A 15,574-nucleotide genomic window follows, 5' to 3' on the forward strand; every position below is an offset into this window, starting at 1 on the left:
TGTTTTTTGGGACTACAATTCCCATCATCCCTGACCACTGGTCCTGTTAGCTAGGGATGATGGGAGTTGTAGTCCCAAAACATCTGGAGGGCCAAGTTTGGCCATGCCTGTCATAGGAGGATAGCCAACAAAACGTGTCCAGGTGTTGTAGGGCTCCAATTCCCATCAGCCCTAGTTGTCGGGGATGATGGGATTTGTAGTCTGGCAGCACCTAGAGAACGCCGCATTGGCTGTTCCTGAACGACGTCGCCTGAGGAACAGCTGCTCACGGCCCCTGTGTCTTCCAGGCACCGGATGAAGGGGGAGACCACTCTGTGGAACCCCGGCTGCGACCACGCCGGCATCGCCACGCAAGTGGTGGTGGAGAAGAAGCTGTGGAAGGAGCAACGGAAGACGCGGCACGACCTCGGGCGCGAGCTGTTCGTCGAGGCCGTCTGGAAATGGAAGACCGAGTGAGTTGTCTCAAGGCTGGCCCCGTTTTTCTGACCGCCTTGAACCTCGTCCCTGTGCCGTGTCAAACGTCTTCTAGAGACACGACGTGCTCAGGGTGCTTTTTCCCTCTGGCTCTTTTCTTGCAGAAAAGGCGATCGGATCTACCACCAGCTGAAGAAACTGGGCGCCTCAATGGACTGGGACAGAGCCTGCTTTACAATGGACCCGGTAATAATAATAATAATAATAATAATAATAATAATAATAGATTTATTATTCATACCCTGCCCATTGAAAGCACATCAAAGTGCAAGTAGATAAATAGGTACCACTCTGGTGGGAAGGTAAATGGCGTTTCCGTGTGCTGCTCTAGTTTCGCCAGAAGCGGCTTAGTCATGCTGGCCACATGACCCAGAAGCTGTACGCCAGCTCCCTCGGCCAGTAAAGCGAGATGAGCGCCACAACTCCAGAGCTGTTCGTGACTGGACTTAACTGTCAGGGGTCCTTTACCTTTTTACCCCGCCCATCTGGCTGGGTTTCCCCAGCCACTCTGGGCGGCTCCCAACAGAATATTAAAAGCACAAGAAAACATCCAACATTAAAAACTTCCCTAAACTGATGTCTTCTAAAAGTCAGATAGTTGTTTATTTCCTTGACATCTGGTGGGAGGGTGTTCCACAGGGCAGGCGCCACTACCAAGAAGGCCCTCTGTCTGCTTCCCTGTAACCTCACTTCTCGCACTGAGGGAACTGCTTGAAGGCCCTCGGAGCTGGACCTCAGTATCCAGGCTGAACGATGGGGGTGGAGACGCTCCTTCAGGTATACTGGGCCTGACGGATAAGATCAACCTGATGGGACACCTCTATTAACCATTGCTGACCAGTTCAGGAAATGACTGGTCATGCCAATAGTCTTCTAGGACAGCAGTGGCAGACTTTAGACTTATGGGAGCTGCTTTGGGTTTTTGTTTTTTCAATGTTGTTTTTTGGCTAAACCCCAAGATCCACCAACTGGATTTTGCAGTTATATTTCAGAGTCGAACAGACTGTGCTTTTGTTTGCGTCCCGCAAGAGGTGGAATGGGTTGAACTGAACTTCTCCCTTGCTTTGTCCACAGAAACTCTCCAACAGCGTCCAGGAGGCTTTTATCCGGCTGCACGAGGAAGGCGTCATCTACCGGAGCACGCGCCTCGTGAACTGGTCGTGCGCCCTCAACTCGGCCATCTCCGACATAGAGGTGACAGGGTCAGGAGAGGCTGGGCAAATGGGATGCTGTTGCCCCAACTTTAGTTTGCCCTAGTTGGTCAGCAACCCCACTTGCTTGCCTTCCTACTTTCAAGCTGGCCAGGTGTGGCCCTGAATGTCAGCTCCCTCCTCTTCAGCCTTAGCGTTGCCTTTGTGGCCAGAGTCACACCATGCATTTAAAGACCACTTTAGACAGCCATGGCTTTCCTGCAGAGGATTCTGGGAGCTTCACTCTGTTACTGGTGCTGAGGGTTGTTTCCCCTCACAAGGGCTGCAGTTCCTAGAGTGGCCTAACAATCGATCCTCACAGGGAATTCTGGGAATTGCAGCTGTTTGAGGGGGAACCACTCCCAGAATTCTTTGGGGGAAGCCGTGACTGTTTAAAGCAATATCACAGCGCTTTGAACGTACAGTGTGAAAGCGGCCTATGTTGAACTCACCAGGGAAGGAAGAGGAGGACAAAATGAGAGTCATTGGCTTCGGCACTCTCTACTGTTTGGCCCCTTACCGTCTACCCACCAGCCCCCTCTGGGTGGGAGAGAACGCAGGATGGGCATAGGGCCAGCTATTGCTCCTGTGTTAGGCCCAGTGAGAAGAGGGTGACACACCTTGGGGACCTTCCTCTTCCCAGGTGGACAAGAAGGAACTTACGGGCCGGACGCTCTTACCTGTCCCCGGCTACGAGAACAAGGTTGAGTTTGGGGTGCTGGTCTTCTTTGCGTACAAGATTGAAGGTTCTGGTGAGTCAGGAGGCCTGGTGGGCAGTTGGGTTGGGATCAGGATCTGACGCCCTTTCTTTATTCTCTGACTCTTGGCACGCTCCGTTGTGGGACCAGCGTTTCTCTGAGAGGAGCACTGACCCGCCATTTTCCTTCCTTCCTTCCTCTCTAGATGAAGAAGTGGTGGTGGCCACGACCCGTATTGAGACGATGCTGGGGGACACCGCCGTGGCTGTCCACCCCAAGGATCCCCGGTACAAAGTAAGTAACCCTGAGGGCCGCTAGCAGAGAGCGACTGAAATTAAAACAGAGTCTGCAGGGCAAAAGGAACAAATAAGACTTTACAAAGGGTACTGGGATGAGGAGAAATAAACAGGGAGGCTTATCTTTCTTGTCGGGGAAGAAACTCCATCACAACAACTTTTCTCTCCCAGCTCCACCAATTGTCAAATCTTAGTAAGTTTTTCTTGCTGACATATAACTCCTAGCATCTTCTTCCAACCAGCCCAATACTGTATTAGGATGAATGATTCCTGGCTGAATGATTCGTGCTGCTGCACTTCCTAGTGAAAGACAAATGAACACCTGTGGTGTTCTAGGTTGGATTTATTTGAAAGGGTTATTGCAAGCATAGGGTTAGTACCAGAGTGTCTCTGAAAAATTTTACACATCACTTGGGAAGACAGGCGAACTAATGCCAGTGTACTGGAAGAAGCAAACATCACCAGTGTTGAAGCAATGATTCTTCAACATCAACTTCGTTGGACTGGTCATGTTGTGCGATGCCTGATGATCGTCTTCCAAAGCAACTACAGTGGTACCTCGGGTTACATACACTTCAGGTTACATATGCTTCAGGTTACAGACTCCGCTACCTCGGGTTAAGAACTTTGCTTCAGGATGAGAACAGAAATCGTGCGGCAGCTCAGCAGCAGCAGGAGGCCACATTAGCTAAAGTGGTGCTTCAGGTTAAGAAGAGTTTCGGGTTAAGAACAGACTTCCGGAATGAATTAAGTACTTAACCCGAGGTACCACTGTACTCTATTCCAAACTTAAAAATGGAAAGCGTAATGCTGGTGGTCAACAAAAGAGGTTTAAAAACTGTCTCCTGGCAAATCTAAAAAAATGTAGTATAAACACTGAACACTGACAACTGGGAAACACTGGCCTGTGAGCGCTCCAGTTGGAGAACAGCCTTTACCTAAGGTGTCATGGGCTTTGAAGACACTCAAACTCAGGACGCAAGGGAAAAACGTGCTAAGAGGAAGGCACGCTTGGCAAATCCACACCATGATCAACTCCCACCCGGAAACATATGTTCCCACTGTGGAAGGATGTGTGGATCCAGAATTGGCCTCCACGGTCACTTACGGACTCATTGTTAAAACCGTGTTTATGGAAGAAAATCTTACTCGGCTACAAGTGATCGCCAAAGAAAGAAGAGGTACCAGAGTTTAGGTGCTTTTTCTCAATTGTGCCTGGGGCCTGCTCTGTATTTTCAGATATGGTCAGTATGCCCAGGCGGATGAGGGAGCATTTCCTGTATTTGCCCAAGCTGCTTAAAAGCTCCCTCCACTTTTTCTTTTTGGAATAAATGAAGGACAAGTAATCCCATTTCACTTAGTTGAATATGGCACCTGCGTTAGTGACTTAAGTTGTAAACGGATGAGGGGGCAGTTCAGACACAGCTGGTGTGGGCAACCTTTGACCCTCCGGGTGTTGCTGAATTCCAGCTCCCATCAGCCCCGTCAAACATGACACTAATCGCCAGGGATGATGGGAGTTGTAGTTCAGGAACATCTGGAGGGCCACAGGCTCCCCCACACTTGAAAATATAGGATATTTTGCCATAGGAAGAGTTACAGGAATGGAGAGCTGAGTTGGTTGGGCTGCAAATGCGTGGAATGGATCTTCTCTTAAGGACTGGATGTGGGCAGTAGATTCTACTTCAGATTACCTTTTTGGAGTATTCTTTATTTGGATGGTCTGGGAATACTTTAGCTAAACTTTTCTCCTCTCTGTTTGTCTCCCAGCACCTGCATGGCCAGAGAGTCCTCCATCCCTTCACTGCTAAGTGCTTGCCTATAGTTTGCGACGACTTTGTAGACATGGAGTTTGGAACTGGTATGTCTGTTTTTATATACATATGTATAGATACAGTGGTACCTCATCTAGCGTCCGCCTCGTCGAGTCGAGCGCCCGTTCCGTCAAATGTCTGCGGCAAACCCGGAAGTACGGGAACGGGTTACTTCCGGGTTTGCTGCTCGTGCATGTGCAGAAGTGCAAACTACTCCGCGCGCATGCGCAGATGCGGATCTTTGTCCAGTGTCCTTTTTGTCCAGTGACCAGGGCTTCGGAATGGATCCCGGTCGCAAAACGAGGTACTACTGTATATATTTATATTTATTAAATTTTCTGTTCTACAATTTAGAATATTCATTTAAACAACCTTAAAATATCAGTGATTTCCCTTCTTCTCTTTCCATGGTTCATTTTGCATAATGTAAATCACTGCATATTTTATATAAACTAAACCATTCAGTATTCCATTATTACATCCATCAAAACTAATTTACACTGTTGAATTCATCTTAACGCTGCCAACGTTTTCAAGTGTACACAACCCCCCCCCCCATATTCAATAAACAGTTCCCAATCTTCTCTAAACGTATGTTTTTCTTGTTCTCTTATTCTATATGTTAGGTCTGCAAGCTGCGCATATTCCGTCAGTTTAAGTTGCCATTCTTCTTTAGTTGGGCCACAGTAGTGACATACATAAATAAACTTTTTTTGACACCTTGGAATTTCCATCTGAATTATCCCCAACAAAAAGGACTCTGGTTGTTGTTGTTGTTTGGAAAAGTGTTTTTAAACATTTTTTCCCAATTTATTATAAATTATTTCCCAAAAGAACTGGTATGTCTAGCTGGAGATGCTCCTTCGGGTATAGTGGGCCGAGGCCATTTAGGGCTTTAAAGATCAGCACCAACGCTTTGAATTGTGCTCGGAAACATACTGGGAGCCAATGTAAATTTAAATTTAAACTTTCCCCCCTCCAAGTTAGTTTTGCGTTTCTGACAGCAAGCTTGGTTTTTCAGCCGAGTGAAGGTCTTCTGCGAAAGCTCAGACAAGTCAAGTGCTCCTGAGCTCGTTGAGTCTTACTTGGAGGTGCAGAAGCCTTGGTTCAGAGACATTTATAACCTTTGCGCTGCTGTGGAACTCCCTCTTGAAAGACCTGTTGGTCGTGTATTAGTTTATACACACACACACACACACACAGAGAGAGAGAGAGAGAGAGAGAGAGAAACACAAACACATTTGCTATCTGTACTTTCGGATGGTCCTTCTTTGGGTGGTGACTTGGCGTTTAGGGGCATGCTGTTTATGTATGTAATAGGATTTATACACTGCCTGATCATGTTTTTTAAAAAAGTCCTCAAAGCTATAGGGGTAGGTGGGGCTGTTCCTGATGAACTTCAGCACCTCAGGGTCTAGTTACACCACTGGGTGTAACTAGAAGAGCTTTCTGGTTGAAGGCTGGGAAAAGTAGCTCTGCAACAGCATGCCTTCAGCCGCACTTAAGAGACTGTGGGGTGGGCAGTTGGGAAGCAACCTGAACAGCCACCCGTCAGATCCAAAGGCAGGATGGATGCCGTCTTCTTCTAATATCTCCTCCTCCTCTTCCTGCGTCTCTCAGGGGCTGTGAAAATCACCCCGGCCCACGACCCGAACGACTACGAGGTGGGCCTGCGCCACGGGCTCGACTTCATCACCATCATCGACGAGACCGGCTGCCTCGTCAATGTGCCCCCCACCTTCCAGGTATGGATGGGAGGAGCGGGTTGTACTGTGGGTCTCTGGTGGAGATTCAGTGCCAGTTTCTGGGAACTACAGGTGGGTCCGGGTGGCGGCGTAGCTAGCTGCTTGGGTGCCTGGTGTGGCGTGTGTGTCCTGCAGCCAGGGGCAGACGCAAGCCCCACACTGCTTGAAAAAGCAGCACGGAGCTTGCAGGCAGTTTGCCTACCGCCTCCCCCCACCCCAGGAGAGACACGTGGCTCAGGCATGCTGCAGGCCCCATGGTGTCGAGCCCAGTGCCCCCCAGTGCCCCCTGCCTCACCTAGCTACCAGTGGCGGAGGAATAATAATAATAATAAATTTTTATTTATACCCCACCCTTCCCGGTTCAGGAAACTGGGCTCGGGGCGGCTAACAACAAATTTAAAACACTTAATTGATGCTACAAAAAAACCCAGCATAAAATATGGTATAAAGCGTAAATAACAATAAGATCAGTTTAGGGTGAAAATCCATCTAATAAACATTAGGGCTAGCTGGCTAAATTAGTCCCACTTGGGCCAGTGAGGAGACCAGGGGAGAACCAGCTGTGGGATCCCAGAGCAGGTGATCTTCACAAAAAGGGGAGGGGGAGGGAAGGAAGGAAGGGGAACAAAAGATCAGGCCAGGTTCAAATTGAAAGCCAGGCGGAATAGCTCGGTCTTACAGGCCCTGCGGAAGGAAGTTAAATCCTGCAGGGCCCTGGTCTCATGGGACAGAGCATTCCACCAGGTTGGAGCCATCACTGAGAAGGCCCTGGCCCTGGTGGAGGATAACTTCCTTAGGGCCCGGGAAGGGGGGTGCGGGAGTTATTTTTTTAAAAAAAGGTGTTGTGAGCCCATTTTTTAAAGAAACACACACACACACACACACACATTTTTGCTGTTTTGTCACCCCCCTCAGTGATGACACCTGGGGTGGCCTGCACCCACCACACACCCCTTCCTACGCCACTGGGTCCGGGGGGCTGTTGCCCTCAAGTCCTGCTTGCAGGTTTCCCAGAGGTTGGCCGCTGTGAGAGCAGGGTGCTGGACTCAGTGGGGCTTCGGCCTGGTCCACCAGGCGGTTCTTAATGTTGCAATTGGACAAAGCAGCCTCTGGTTTCTTATCTGGGAAGGATAAGGCTGTGGGTAGCTGCTGTCTCATAGGATGATTATGGCATTCAGCCCCTTCTTGAGGACTTCAGGTTAGAATCTGGTTGGCCACTGTGAAAACAAGATGCTGGACCAGATGGGCCTTTGGCCTAATCCAGCAGGCCTCTTCTTAGATGTTTATAATCTGTTTATGCCTGGTCCTTGTTTGTAATGAGTTGAAGGATGGGTTTGGAGCGTGAGGATCCCATTTCAGTGAGTTGGGCCTAGGTCACTGACATGGACCTTCCAGTCCTCTCGTTTCTTCTGTGGGATTTGACATCTTTCCACAGGGCCTGCAAGACGGAGCTGTTCCGCCTGGCCTTCGGCTTAGACTCACTCTGACCCCTTATATGGGATTTGGTATATAAATTTTCCCTTGGCTTTTTTGCTGGCCCACGTAGGACCAGCATGGGTAGCTGGCTCGGGTGAATATCTGATGTTTCCTCCCTTTATGGTCTCGATTTATGGGCTACTACTAAAATGAATCTGCATTTTAAGATGTATTAAGCCATATTTCAATTAACTGTTTGTTTGTTTGTTTGTTTGTCTGTTGTTGTTGTTTTCTATTACATTTTATTGTAATTTATATTTGGTGTTAGTCACCCTGAGCCCTGCCCTGGCCAGGGAGGGCGGGGTATAATTTTATTATTATTATTATTATTATTATTATTATTATTATTATTATTATTATTATTCTGATGTTCAGTGCTTGTTGCTTAACCCCAGACACTATAACTAAAGGTAAGCAGCATGCTTTGGGGAACCTCAAGGTTTTCAGAAGTACCTAAATACGTTTAGGCAAAACAGCAGCCGCCCTAAGGTAGGGGACCCCCTTCTCCCACAAAACCCAACAACAGCCAAGGGACGACTGAGTTTGCTCAGTAGCTCTAGCGTGGTGACTGACTGTTGTGAGGAGAAGAAAGGGAGGAAAACTGGAGGGGCACGTGTGGAAAAAGGAGCCAAGTTTCTGGAAATTCCCGAGAAACAGTGTTCCACGCTGCAACATTTTGTTGTAGATCCTGCCGCCGAATGACCTTCTCCTTAACCCGTTTCCAGGGCATGAAGCGGTTTGATGCTCGTCGTGCTGTGTTCCAACTTTTGAAGGACGCGGGGCTCGTGAGGGATGTGAAGGACAATCCCATGGTGGTACCGATCTGCAGGTGAGGAGAGGATGATGGGGGAGAGGAATAATTTTGATCTGGGTGGTGGGACCTTCTGGTTTTTGGCAGGCAGCCCTGTTCTCTGAAGCAACCTCTTCGTGGATGCTTAGGTTGCACCTAACATAATGGGTACTGTCTGTCAGAAAAGGGTGTTGATGTTGTGGGAGACGTGAGTTCTGAGGTGCACAAAATAAAAAAAAAAGGTTGGAAGGGACTTTGGAGGCCCTCCAGCCCTGACGCCTTGCTCAGTGCGGGATCTACAGTGCCGGATGTAATTGCAAGACCCTTGACGGATGGATGTTCAGCCTCTGCTGAACAGCCTCCAGGGAAGGAGGCAGCCCGTTCCAGTTGTAGCACTGCTACAAATGTAGAGTCAAACCATACTCTATCCGGTTTCATATGTAACGGCAAACTACGGTATGCTCGAACCAGGTTGTGAGTGAGGCAACGGGCCCATAACCTAAGGGGGTCAGAGGAGTGTGCAAGCTCAAAGCAGTGACCCTGGTGGCCAAACCATGGTTACGTATGAACCGCCAGAGATAGTTACTGGCCCCTGGCTAAGCTATTTAGTTTACGGTGAGATCCTAACCATGTCTGCTCAGAAGTAGTTGGGGGAAGCTTCAAAGGGTGCGATACCTTGGGGGGAAAGGATTCTGAGGGGAGGAGGGTTTCGAAACTGGTTAGATGGAAGGGCATTCTGTATGCAGAAAAGGTGGGAAATACCTTGCCCGGTGTGGAGAATTGGAAAGAACCGCAAGGCTTCATCTAGTCCAACCCCCTGCAAATCCAGGAATCTTTTGCCCGATGTGGGGATCGAACCCACGACCTTGAGATTAAAAGTCTCCTGCTCTACCGACTGAGCTATCCCAGAAATAGGAAGAGCAATGAATCGTTCTAGGAGGAGCCTTTACTGTCGTGGGGGGGAGATCCTTCTGCCATCCATTGGCGCCGGCTTCACTCGCTTGCCGGAGCTGATTCTGTTTCCCACTCCCCACCCCACCCCCGGATGCCTGCAGCCGTTCCAAAGACGTGGTGGAGCCGCTCCTGAGACCCCAGTGGTACGTGCGCTGCGACACGATGGCCCGCGGAGCGGCCGAGGCAGTGCGCCGGGGCGACCTGCGCATCGTGCCGGACTTCCACCTCAAGACCTGGTTCAACTGGATGGACAATATCAGGTCAGGGTTGCTGTGGGATTGCCCAGTTCCTGTGGCGCGCAGTAGGGGGAGGGCGCTGAATGCAGTGGGTGAGTGGGGGGCATTAAAGGCAGGCAAAAGGGACAGAAAGAGCCGTGTCCTTTTGTTCGGGCGAGATTTCTGTGTGCCTGCTGGTCCTTTGGCTTTTGTGTGCTGTGCGCATGCATCCAGATTCTCCATAAGTTTTAGTGTTCTGTGCTGAGGGCTTTTATGACTCTCTTCTTTCTCTCTCTCTCTCCACCTCTAGGGACTGGTGCATTTCCCGGCAGCTGTGGTGGGGCCACCGCATCCCGGCATATTTTGTGACTGTTAACGACCCCTCCGTGCCACCAGGAGAGGTAAGAGTGAGGGCAGGTGGTGGACCAGACAGCCGAGGAAACGAAACACGGAAAATGTTTGGGATGTATAAACGGCCATCTCCATGGTCCTCTCTGAGCAGGTAGCCCAGGGTGGGATTGGAATGCCTGGAAAAGAACTACCATATTTTTCGCTCTATAAGACGCACCAGACCACAAGACGCACCTAGTTTTTGGAGGAGGAAAACAAGAAAAAAAATATTCTGAATCTCAGAAGCCAGAACAGCAAGAGGGATCGCTGCGCAGTGAAAGCAGCAATCCCTCTTGCTGTTCTGGCTTCTGGGATAGCTGCGCAGCCTGCATTCGCTCCATAAGATGCATACACATTTCCCCTTACTTTTTAGGAGGGGAAAAGTGAGTCTTATAGAGCAAAAAATACGGTATTTCCCTGTTACTAAGTTCAGATTTCCAAAGAGAAGCTGAAAGCTAAGGGGCAATGCTGTTGTTTATTTGAAGCATCCCCCCCCCAACCAACATTATTTAGCCGTATAAAGGCTTCCAGAATGGTTTGCAATGGATCAATAATAACAGAGCCCTTGCCCGTCTGGTTTATAGTGCGAAAGAAACAACACAAAAGGGAGAGGAAGAAAAGGAGCCATATTGGGCGCTATTGTTACAGAATGCACAATAACAACCTTGTTTCCTTCAAAACAAGGAATAAGCTTATGGGCAAAGTCAGGAAGCATGCACCAAAACGCCTGGGAAAGCCTTGCAAAATGAATATGGTAGCTTACCCTGGAATAAAATGAGACTGTACATGCATGATCCCTCTCTCGCTTCTGGGAATGAGCATGGGTGCAAGATAGAGAGGGGTGTATGTGGCCCTCGGAAGGTTGCTGGGAAAGAAAAGTGGCCCCTGAGCTGGAAGATTCCCCCCCCCCCCCCCCGCTTTATAGCTTGAATTTATTGTCCCTTGTTTTTAATCAGGTTGGGGAAGCTGTTTTAAATAATCTGTCCTCTTATGCCCAGGATACGGATGGTAGATACTGGATAAGCGGCAGAACCGAGCAGGAGGTCAAAGAGAAAGCAGCCAAAGTCTTCAAGGTGCCTGCAGAAAAAATCTCCCTCCGGCAAGGTACAGCAGGGGGAGGGATAAGGTGGGTGGGTGGGAGATTCGCAAGGAGGTTGTGAAGCAGCGGGAGCCGTCGTCTTATCCTGGCTGCCGTCCTCATCCTAAAGAGGGACTCCCATCTCGCACATTACACACACATACACCTGGGAAAGTGTGGTGGTTGGGTTGCCATACGTCCAGATTTTCCTGGACATGCCCTGGATTTCTAGGGTGAAATCACCGCCTGGGCGGATTTTATAAATTTTGAAAAATGCCTGGGTTCTTCTTCCTTCTTTTTGCGCGCCCTGAGGGAGCAGGCGAGCAGTTTGGCCGGCTGAGCAGGCCCCGCTTCTCCCCCTCGCCGAGTTAAAAGCTGCCTCAGGCCTCCCTCCTCTTCCCCTCAGTGGTCTCTGGGTCCTGGCCTGACCACAGACCCAGCCGTCACTGCGGAGCCACTCGCCAGAGGAGGCCTCCAGGGAGGCAGGCATGGTGGAGGCCTGAGGCAGAAGGGCAGAAGTTGAGGCGGAAAGTGGCAGCCCCCAGGCGAGAAGCCTAACCCACCCCCGCTCCTCAATATCATTGCTGCCTGCCGCCACAGGAAGGTCCTCTTGCGGCTGCCAGGGGTGCTGGACTCCCTCAAGGGACCTGTCAGCGCTGTGCAGTGCAAGTCCCCTCTGACGCAGCTTGAGCAGCTGTTGGGGGCCACAGCTGCTGCTGGGGAAGGGCCAGCCAGGACCAGAGAGGATTGTTTGGGGGTACACCATGGCTGTTAAAGCATGCTTTAAATGTATAGTGTGTGGGTGCCATACTCAAAGCACAATTTTGATGTTTATTTGCCCCTTGAACAGGGTGAAAAGTTACTTATTCTTGGATTAAATGAAAGCTAAACTTGCTTGTTAAGGGACGCGGGTGGCGCTGTGGGTTAAACCACAGAGCCTAGGACTTGCTGATCAGAAGGTCGGCGGTTCGAATCCCCGCGACGGGTTGAGCTCCCGTTGCTCGTTCCCTGCTCCTGCCAACCTAGCAGTTCGAAAGCACGTCAAAGTGCAAGTAGATAAATAGGTACCGCTCCAGGGGGAAGGTAAACGGTGTTTCCGTGCGCTGCTTTGGTTCGCCAGAAGCGGCTTAGTCATGCTGGCCACATGACCCGGAAGCTGTATGCCGGCTCCCTCGGCCAATAAAGTGAGATGAGCGCCGCAACCCCAGAGTTGGCCACGACTGGACCTAAGGGTCAGGGATCCCTTTACCTTTACCTTTAAACTTGCTCGAATATAAAGAACAAAGGTCCCGATCTCTCTCTCTCTCTTAATAGATGACTCTATATGTTTCTCTTGTCTCCTTCGCAGATGAGGATGTCCTGGACACCTGGTTCTCATCCGGTCTGTTTCCATTCTCCATCTTTGGGTGGCCAAACCCCGTAAGTCCCTTTGGTGAAGCAGGACTGTCAGGCCTTAGTGACGTCTTGACCTTTTGTATTACTCCAGAATCTCTGTTGGGAGATTCAGGGAAATACTTTGCACAGTTCAGATATGGCATTCTCCGCAAGATGCAGTTATGGCCAACCAGATGCCTGTAGCAAACCTGCAAAGCAGGATTTGAATTCAAGAGCCAACTTTTCCCTCCTGCAGTTTCCAGCTGCTGTTATTTAGAAGGAAGCTGCCCTGACTAAGCAGAGCCATCATAGCTGGTAACTTTACCCTCTGTTAATTTTTCTAACCTTTTTAAAGCTGTCCAAGTTGCTGGACCTGCGGGAGTGAGTTCCGCAGTTAAACTGTGTGCTGTGCAAAGAAGCACCGTATTTTTCGCTCTATAAGACGCACCAGACCACAAGACGCACCTAGTTTTTGGAGGAGGAAAACAAGGAAAAAAATATTCTGAATCTCAGAAGCCAGAACAGCAAGAGGAATCGCTACGCAGTGAAAGCAGCAATCCCTCTTGCTGTTCTTGTTTCTGGGATAGCTGTGCAGCCTGCATTCGCTCCATAAGATGCATACACATTTCCCCTTACTATTTAGGAGGGAAAAAGTGAGTCTTATAGAGCAAAAAATACGGTACTTTCTTTTTTCTACCCCTGATACTCCATCATTCTTAACAGCATTCCAACAATTCATAATAAGTTCCGGTGTTGCGAGAGAAGGAGAGAAGCCTTTCCCGATCCGTGATGTTGCAAACCTCTGTCATGTCTCTTCTTAGCTGCCTTTTTTCTGAACTGAAAAGTCACAAATGCTGAAGCCTTTCTTAGTAGTTTCTCCATCCCATTGATCACACTGATTCCCCTTTTCTGAACCTGATGATGAGCCTTGAGTCTTAGCCTTTTTGTGGCTACTAACCATAATGGCTGTGTCCTACTTCCCCTGTCGGAGGCAGTGTGCTTAGGAATGCCTAGTTGCTTGGAAGAATGTCTGTTGCACTTAGGTTCTGCTCAGGGGCTTCTGAACTAAATATGCAGGATTCATATCCCTCCCCGTTCTTATTCATTCACCCTCTCCAACTTTTTATTTCTCTTCTAGAGCGAAGATCTCCAGATTTTTTACCCGGGGACCCTTCTGGAGACTGGGCACGATATTCTGTTCTTCTGGGTAGCCCGCATGGTCATGCTGGGCCTGAAGCTTACGGGAAAGTTGCCGTTCAGAGAGGTGTGGTTTTCGGCTGTCCCTCCCTCAACCCCATTCTCCATGATTGTGTGTGCTCAGAGTGGCTTACGTCGCATGCAAGTACCCATAGGCTCCCTGCACAAACATGCAATCTGCCATTTGCTGTGCAAGGTTTTTGAAGTGCTTACTTAAAAAAAAAAAAAAAGAGTAGTCAAGTTGCTAGTCCTCATGGAGGCAACAGAAAAACCTGATAACACTGACGCTCCACCCCCATCGTTCAGCCCGGGCACTGAGGTCCAGCGCCGAGGGCCTTCTGGCGGTTCCCTACCTTCAAGAAGTGAGGTTACAGGGAACCAGGCAGAGGGCCTTCTTGGTAGTGGCGCCCACCCTGTGGAATGCCCTCCCGTCAGATGTCAAAGAAATAAATAAATCTGGAAGGAATATCTGGCTTTTAGAAGACATCTGAAGGCAGCCCTGTTTAGGGAAGTTTTTAATGTTTGATGTTTTATTGTGCTTTTAATATTCTGTTGGGAGCTGCCCTGAGTGGCTAGGGAAACTCAGCCAGATGGGCAGGGTATGAATAATAAATTATTCTTATTTTATTTTATTTTATTTTATTTCAGGTATGCTTATCCATACAGCTGCTTATCGATCACTTCAGTGTTAGTGATCTTTGCCCCCGAACGCACTTGATTTGAACCCAGTCCTCTTGTTCTTGGGGTCAGACTTGGAGTGCTGGGAAACCCAAATATCGTGCTGGCCAGTTCCCCAACCACAGATTTGCTTGAAACCACCACAGAACCTTTACTGAGGCCTAGCCACTTGATCCTTCAGTTGCAGTTCTTTAGTTTCATTTTTCTGTTTTAGAGGCCATAACTCTTGCGTGTAGCGTATTTAGTTTTTTCTCTAACGGAAGTCCTGTGAGGACCAGCTCCTGCTGAATCCTGGGGAACCGAGTGCCGTTTGAAACATCAATCCCTTTCCCACGAGAAAAACACTCCCCTGCAGAGCAAAATGTTAGAAAATGGCGTGCAAATCATCATATGTAGCCATTTTACTTTATGTACACACATGGAGAAGCCAGATATTCCTGCAGTGTTAGATGCCTTAAGAGATGTGTGCAGTCAGCTGCTCATAAACATTTTCATGCTTTGCCCTGCAGGTCAGCTAATGCATAGTGTTTCAAAACATTCCCTGAGGATGAGAGAGGTTGGGCCAGGTTCACAATTGCAAGCCTCTCCCCTCTTGCCACCCAAGCGTACATTTTACCTCTGTTCCTCCAACTAACCCTCTTTCTGCGACTCCTGCCAGGTTTACCTCCATGCCGTCGTTCGGGATGCTCATGGCAGGAAGATGAGCAAATCGCTGGGGAACGTGATTGATCCGTTGGATGTTATTACCGGCATTACACTGGAGGTAACCTATGGTTTTAGGCCAGGGAGGGGGAAGCCACCAGGCCACACCCGCCAAATGTGGGCCTGGGAAAAAGAGGGCTCTTATCTGGGATTTTTGCCTCCGTAAAGAGTCTCTCCTATTGCACATCCTGCTTTGTCGTCCAATGAGAAGAAAAACCCTTTTTCTTCCCCCCACTTTATATAATTTTATAAAAAAATTCTGTTTCACAATTTAAAATACTCATCTAAACATTCTTAAAATATCAATGACTTCCATTCTTCTCTTTCCATGTTGCATATCATAAATCCCTGCATATTTTACAAAAACGAAACCATTCAGTATTCCATTATTGCATCCACCAAAACTTATTTACACTGTTGAATTTATCTTAAATGCTGCCAATGTTTTCAGGTGTACACAATTTTTTACCATACATTCAATAAACGTTTTCCAGTCTTCTCTA

General features: G+C 48.8%; 1 protein-coding gene across 1 annotated transcript in view; it reads left to right on the forward strand.

The window, feature by feature from the left end:
* VARS1 (valyl-tRNA synthetase 1) overlaps nt 1-15,574 on the forward strand; it is a 35,619-nt gene that overhangs the window by 10,193 nt on the left and 9,852 nt on the right. The window contains exons 9-22 of the mRNA XM_077920943.1: nt 288-452; nt 579-660; nt 1,549-1,668; nt 2,308-2,416; nt 2,568-2,656; nt 4,429-4,519; nt 6,093-6,217; nt 8,419-8,522; nt 9,539-9,697; nt 9,963-10,053; nt 11,041-11,146; nt 12,469-12,539; nt 13,633-13,758; nt 15,028-15,132. Of these exons, the coding sequence (XP_077777069.1) occupies nt 288-452; nt 579-660; nt 1,549-1,668; nt 2,308-2,416; nt 2,568-2,656; nt 4,429-4,519; nt 6,093-6,217; nt 8,419-8,522; nt 9,539-9,697; nt 9,963-10,053; nt 11,041-11,146; nt 12,469-12,539; nt 13,633-13,758; nt 15,028-15,132 (1,543 nt within the window). The remainder of the gene's footprint in view (nt 1-287; nt 453-578; nt 661-1,548; nt 1,669-2,307; nt 2,417-2,567; nt 2,657-4,428; nt 4,520-6,092; nt 6,218-8,418; nt 8,523-9,538; nt 9,698-9,962; nt 10,054-11,040; nt 11,147-12,468; nt 12,540-13,632; nt 13,759-15,027; nt 15,133-15,574) is intronic.

Source organism: Podarcis muralis, chromosome 2 (assembly GCF_964188315.1).
Source record: "Podarcis muralis chromosome 2, rPodMur119.hap1.1, whole genome shotgun sequence".
NCBI lineage: Eukaryota > Metazoa > Chordata > Lepidosauria > Squamata > Lacertidae > Podarcis > Podarcis muralis.